Genomic DNA, 7500 nt, shown 5'->3' with positions numbered 1-7500 from the left:
AGGCTGGGTTAGGGCTGCGACTTAAAATTGTTAGCTATTATAATATTGCCGCTAATGTACTTAAACATGAAATTCATTAGCATTTGCTGCGTGCTCACTCTAGATAGCTCAAAATAATGCGCTGTAAGATTTTGATGGACGTTTCAAATCGAGGGCGTACGCATGCTCATGGGCCCAGGTAGCCCCCCTGAGCAGGGGCCTCGTGTGTCAGAACAGCCCCTGAAGAAAACAGCAAGAGAGGGCGGATGAGGACACCTTGATGTCTGCAGAGAGGCTGATCTCGGAGGGGGTCAGGGTCATGGAGGGGCACTGCTGCGGGCCCTCCCCCATGCTGATCCAGGAGCGCACCAGGGGCCTCGGGACACACTCCTTCTGGACGGTGCATCTGTAGGGCGGAGAGAGGGAGACATTGCACAGTCAATGACCTCTATGGGACTGAGTAACTCTCTTACCGATCCCCCGTGTTATTGCACTGATAGTCGACGCTTCAGTTTCTTTGTTATTTTGAGTTTTGTAACTGTTTCGGCAATGCAAATGTTTATTTTCCATGCCATCTAAGCTATTTTCTGTCTAATTTAATTTAATTTAATTTAATTGAGAGAGAGATAGAGAGACGTGGAGACAAAGCCACGCAGAAAGAGAGATGTGAAAGAGAGATGAGAGAGAGAGGGAGACAGAGACGGAGACAGAGACAGAGACAGAGACAGAGACAGAGACAGAGACAGAGACAGAGACAGAGACAGAGACAGACACAGAGACAGAGACAGAGACAGAGACAGAGACAGAGACAGACACAGAGACAGAGACAGAGACAGAGACAGAGACAGACACAGACACAGACACAGACACAGACACAGACACAGACACAGACACAGACACAGACACAGACACAGACACAGAGACTGAGAGGGCCGGTAAAGACATTTCTTGAATGCCACACCAGTTGGTTGTCTGATGTGCAGGTCAAATTACCAGCGTTTTTTCCATTTCTGGCATTAAAGCATGCCATTCTGTCGTGGTTAAAAAGTGATTTACACACTGATGAGGCGCCGTTCGTTTCCAAATTCCAACAAACCATCTCTTGTTGTCACCCTGTTTCAACAGTTAAGCTTGTCATAAAAATCTGTTTGGATGCCATTTTCCATCTGCGCCCAATCAACACACTGCATGTTGTTGGTTGCATAGCACTTTCCAAAGCAAAGATTTGACTAACAATTATTAGTGTTTAAAGCTTAGGAAAGCTTACAAAGATTGTAAAGTCAGACGGCGTTTAGAAGAAAACAATTTCTGCATTTGGCATTTGAGAACAACTTAGCGTCTTGTTCGTTTTCTGGTAACGGATGTTGTCGTTCCGAAATCGCAGACGACCAAAGACTGTAAATTCTGTTTTATTTGTCCTATTCAAGACTCGGTTCAAAACAGCATGCCCTGTTTGACACTGGGTCAAACATGTCGCCATGACAACGTTCCCTACGGCTGTGATTTCAGGGGCCACTTGCTGATAATTCTATTAAGAAACTACCAGCTTGACTGTTAATCTGTTTCAATCGAAAGTCTTTCTATGTGTGTGTTTTCGTGTGCGTGCGCATGTGTGTGTGTGTGTGTTTTAATGTGTGCGAGCATGTGTGTGCGTGCGCATGTTTGTCTGGGTTTGTGTGTGTGTGTGTGTGTGTGTGTGTGTGTGTGTGTGTGTGTGTGTGTGTGTGTGTGTGTGTGTGTGTGTGTGTGGGTGTGTGTGTGGGTGTGTCTGTGTGTGTTTGTGTACATGTGTGTGTGTTTGTTTGTGTGACTATAGCCAGTACAGTCATCATTCAGAACCGGGGCGACCACGTATTCCGCCTTTTGTTTCCACAATAGACCACCGATACAGTCCCTGGTCAACAGAGAAAAGCATAGTTCATCTGAAGCACAGAATGCAAGGACATAATTCTCTCTTGAGATGAAGATATCAGAGGAATCCCATTTATTATTGTTTCGCATTATAAGGATGACACACGCATCTACACATGTGTGTTTGCCTGTGCGTGTTTCCATGTGTGTGTGTGTGTGTGTGCATTCGTGTGTGGGAGTGTGTGTGTGGGAGTGTGTGTGTGAATGTGCGTGCGTCGGCATGGATGCATGGGTGCCGCTGTCTGTATGCATGGGTGCCCATTTGTGGGTTGGAGTGAAAGATTTGGCTTGAGTATGCGATGGTAAGTGCATCCCATCTTTGTGTGTATGTATGTTTGTGTGCCTGAGTGTATGCATGTGTGTGTGTGTGTGTGTGTGTGTGTGTGTGTGTGTGTGTGTGTGTGTGTGTGTGTGTGTGTGTGTGTGTGTGTGTGTGCGTTTGTGTGTGTGTGTTCACGAGGAGTTTATGTGCACATTGTCATTCCCACTGGCACAACGGGACATCGGGGAACCATGAGGTCACTGGCTGATCTAAGAATAGAAGTGACTGACTCTACAGACCACACAGAAATCCCCTGCACACAAACAGGTCTTAAACTGGGATAAACTGTCTTTGGGAGAAGTTAAAGAATGTAAAATGATTTCCAAAAGCAATAGAAGGTCCAGGACAACGCACTCCAACCCTAAAGGCTGAATCTGTGTCTGGACTTAGTCATGTTGGAAATCCTCAGATATGTGGCATGATCATCTCGCTGTGATCACATGATTTTCAGAATATCGCCAAGAAAAACCACAAATAACAGAAATGTGAAATGGCCGTATCCCTATTTTGTTGTGAAATGTATTAAACGCCTTGAAATTATAGCTCAGACCCCACACTATGACCTTCATTGTCTTAACTATACAATAATTTATATTTAATTAAAATCATTACATGATAGTCAAGTGTATGAGTATGCTTATTCATTTCATTATTAATTGCTTACTGAGAATATGAACCTTTTCAAACATAGCGCGGGACCTTGTAATATGTTTATTTAAACCATTGTGTCATTTTTTATCACGCAAACAGGTCTATTCATGTATTCCTGATGACAGTATGAATAGAGATACAGTGTTAATTATGTGAAAGTATACACACCTTTGTTCACAGTATAATAATCAGAGAGACAGGATTTATACTGTGCCTTCCAACAATGAACCATAAACTGCAGTTAATATCTATGAATGAGACGTACATAGATAAAGAGCTTGTCTTGGCATTATTAAGTCATTAAAATGATACATAATATTTATAATACAAAGATTCTGTTCTCACTACGAACATTTACATTTTGAACCATACAATTATTTTGTACAAAAATAATGTGTGTGTTTGTTGTATGGTGCGATTGGTCCAGAGATGGCGAGGCTGAACACTGAGGATAGCATTACTATCTTTATGATCGCTCAGGAAGAAAAATTTAATCAACCACCGCAAAAAGGTAATCAAACTCCTGGCATGAGACATTCCGTGCCATGTTTCACAGGACAAAGGCAAAAGAAGCAGAGGTTAAACGGGACGGCTGTTTTGAGAATGAAGGTATGGTTTACAGGAACACTGCGTTTCTTCATTCTAGTTCGTGTTTGCAGCACACAGCCTTCTTTAGGCATTATGCTCACGACAGGAGTACAGGAGATGAGAGGCCCCTACGCACTGCCCCTCCCTGCGTCAGGCGCCAGCGTGCAAGTGTTCATTTCCTCTTTCGCTTCCTGTTTTTGTGGCTAATACTTCACTATACTCACAAAGACCTATCAAATATAGGGCCGTAGAAAGCCAGCGTAATAACCACACAACGACAACCACACACACACAGAAACACAAACATGTCGCACAAAAACCATTGCAAAACAAATTCCTACTCTAGCCCACTATCAGGGCCGGAGTCCGGCTGAAAGTCCGGCCGCATCAGATAAGCATGATCACTTTCAGCAGGCTTAGATGACACCACACGCACACGCCATCCGAATTGAATGAAGATATTAAAGTGCATTCATGTGATGCTCCAAGACCAAATTGACCCCGGCATAGAGAGCGAGAGAGATACATAGAGATAGATAGAGAGAGAGAGCGAAAGAGAGAGTGAGAGAGCGAGCCAGACATGGGGACAGACAGAGAAAGACAGGGAGAGAGAGAGAGAGAGATAGAGAGATAGAGAGAGACTCTTCTTTTGATCATCTGCGAGGGGAAAGCTAGTCCCATGTTCAGACAACACTGCTCCATCCAAGATACCAGAACAGGCTTGCATTCATGCAAAAACACGCACGCACGCACGCACGCACGCACGCACGCACGCACGCACGCACGCACGCACGCACGCACGCACACACACACACACACACACACACACACACACACACACACACACCACACACACACACACACACACACACACACACAACCAACCCCACACATACACACACACACACACCCTGGTAGAAAATCGTCACAGCCATGCATAAAATCAAATCAACACCCACGGAGAAGACAAGTGGCAGACTTCTCTTAATGTGAAGAGGTTAGTGTCGTCAGTGTGCCTCTTTTTCTTTCTGGGGGGAAACGAGCAGCGCCGGCGTTGTGATGCAGAGGGTCAGCAGCCCGAACATGACCACCCCCCTGAACTCTCTCCCACCCCACCAACGGTCGGTCCGGTGCCACGGGAGGACCATGGGGGGGGGGGGGGGGGGGACAGGGGGGGACGAGGGGGTCACACCACACAGCTGAGAAAGCATTGTGACTGGCCAAACACAGCCGCAGAAAGCACATGCACACAGACTCCCACACACACACTCCTGACCCCAGCTCCATGAATTATACGAGCAAACAAGCCCCCTCAAACCCCCGACATGGAGCACACGCAGATACACACGAAAGCACATCGGAATTCTGGACTCAAGCACGTAGCAAGCGACGTAGCCGTGAATGCATGAATATGTATGCAGAGACCGGCATGCATACATACATACACACACAGTACGCACACGCTCGTGCACACACACACACACACACACACACACACACACACACACACACACACACACACACACACACACACACACACACACACACACACACACACACACGCACACACACACACACACACACACACACACGCACATAAATACATGTTCACACTTAGGCACGCCTGACATTTCCCTGTCAAAAGAGCCAGTGTGCTCTCTCCCTGCCGCCACCAGCAGTACAATCACTGCTCTTTGTGGAGGACGAGAGAGGACAAGTGAAGATGAAGAAGAAGAAGAAGAAGAAGAAGAAGAAGAAGAAGAAGAAGAAGAAGAAGAAGAAGAAGAAGAAGAAGAAGAGAAGGGCAGAGAGCAAGAACAGTGACAAAGGGGCATGAACAAGGGGCATGGACGGCGAGACAGAGGGATAGGGGGAGGGGGAGAGAGAGAGAGAGAGAGAGCGAGAGCGAGAGCGAGAGAGCGAGAGCGAGAGCGAGAGAGAGAGAGAGAGAGAGAGAGAGAGAGAGAGAGAGAGAGAGGGGAAGGGGGGAGAGTGTGAGACAAGGAGAGCACAACTACATTTCAAGGAGAATAAGAAGAGGTGGGAGAGGCCGAGGAGAGAGAGAATCAGGAGGGTGAAATAATTGAGTGAAGCGAGGAGAGCGGGGCCGCGATCAAGGCATGACAGATACATAAATATGGGAAGGAGCCTGGGAGATGACAGACAGAGACACAGGCTGACCACACACACACACACACACACACACACACACACTGAGCTATCACCAGCTACACTCACCCGGCTGTAAATGGCCGTCGGCCATGCCAGAGCCTGCAGAGCAGCATCACAGCTCGCTCGTACCTCTATCTGCTCTGATCTGCTTTCATCACGCACATGCACAAACACACGTACACAAGCAAACTCATCGACACACAAACGTACACACAAACGTGTATCTACAGACGGACACAATGGCACACACAAACGCAAACACACACACACACACACACACACACACACACCCACAGACACATGATAGCAACCCAAACGACATACAGAACAAACAAAAAGACCAAGAATACATGGTGGCGTCTCAAAGTACAAAGTGTGAGAAGGAAGACAGCCCGCGTCCGGGCGGACGGAGGCCCATCGTAAAGCCCACGGAGCCGTGCAGAGTGGCCCTTACAACAACACCGTCCCCGTCTCACACGGGCACTCACGACTCGCACCTCACCGGTTGCTTGGACACAATCCCTGAGCCAATAAACGCTGCGAAACACCCTGGGAAGTCATCCAAGCAGTGCTGATATTTAGTCGCAGGGTTTTAATACGAAGATATATTTGATGCTTTTTATATGTTTAGGCAACTTTCTTGGGCGGATATTGCCCTAGAAAGCAGTGTGCCGCTCCCCGTTATTTGGCTAATGGAGGCATAATGGAGATGGATCAAGGTAGGAGGCGGAAAACACAGGAGGCAGCGTTTGATAAGTCAAATATCCGTTGTTTGTGTTGTTTCTCCATAGTTTGGTTGATAATGACTACACCAAACCGCAAAAAATGCACTGTTAGATCTTTGTTACTTCTACTCGAAGTATGTGCAATGATGTTTCCCTTTGGTAACCAGGTTCGATTCTTACATCTCATGCACTAACTGTTATTCTTCCTCTGCTTCTTATTCCCTGCCTCATCCCTCTGCTAAGCATTGCGGACATCCCGGTATGAATGCAACAGTCAAGCACTTTAAAAAACAGATTGAATTATACTATTCACTGTGGAGGTTTGAGTAGAGGAGAGAGAGGGAGAGACGATGACAGCAGTATCACAGCGAAACAACGTAACGCAAAGAACAAAGACAGAAAAGATAGACCAGATAGACCAGGAGAAAATCAGGTAGACCACGGGCGGGAGAAGAAACAGAACTGAGACGAAGACACTAACTCAGAGGAAGTGAGAGAGACACACATTGAGAGAGAGAGAAAGAGAGAGAGAGAGAGAGAGTGCTCAGCTCAGCTCAGCTACAGAGAGATATGGTGAAAGATAGATGGAGAGAGATATTGAAAGAGGGAGAGAGAGAGAGAGAGAGAGAGAGAGAGAGAGAGAGAGAGAGAGAGAGAGAGAGAGAGAGAGAGAGGGAGAGAGAGAGAGAGAGAGAGAGAGAGAGAGAGAGAGAGAGAGAGAGAGAGAGAGTGAGAGACAGGAGAGAGACAAGGAGAGAGATAATATATTCTTACCTATTCTCCAGGGTACACCAGCCACAGTGGGCATCACCGGCTCCTAGGCAGTCATTACAGTCCCCGTAGCGACCACATTCTGCCACTTTCACCCTCAGAAGCTGTGCACAGAACACACACACACACACACACACACACGCACATACATAGAATTGATTTATTAAAAAAAATATTTTGCGGTAATTGTTACTGAAGGGGTCACAATTACCCGAAATCGCAGACAAGAAATTGCTATTAATGAGAGTATTGACCTTTTAAAACATACAATTATACGTAGAGCCATTGGGGTATTTTCAATCATGTGTGTTAAAGCCAAACGATTCACTCTATTATCTAAACCACATCCTCTCCCAAGATCCATGATGAACACGCTAGATA

General features: G+C 46.4%; 1 protein-coding gene across 1 annotated transcript in view; it reads right to left on the bottom strand.

The window, feature by feature from the left end:
- The window catches only part of plxnd1 (plexin D1), a gene marked incomplete in the record, with an annotated part of 60583 nt that overhangs the window by 44047 nt on the left and 9036 nt on the right, over positions 1-7500 (bottom strand). Inside the window, 2 exon segments of the mRNA XM_030353398.1 lie at positions 256-385; positions 7123-7223. Of these exon segments, the coding sequence (XP_030209258.1) occupies positions 256-385; positions 7123-7223 (231 nt within the window).

The sequence above is a fragment of the Gadus morhua genome, chromosome 1, assembly GCF_902167405.1.
Source record: "Gadus morhua chromosome 1, gadMor3.0, whole genome shotgun sequence".
Classification (NCBI taxonomy): domain Eukaryota; kingdom Metazoa; phylum Chordata; class Actinopteri; order Gadiformes; family Gadidae; genus Gadus; species Gadus morhua.
The sequence above is the reverse complement of the archived record's forward strand: the minus strand, read 5'-3'. Positions and strand labels throughout refer to the sequence as shown.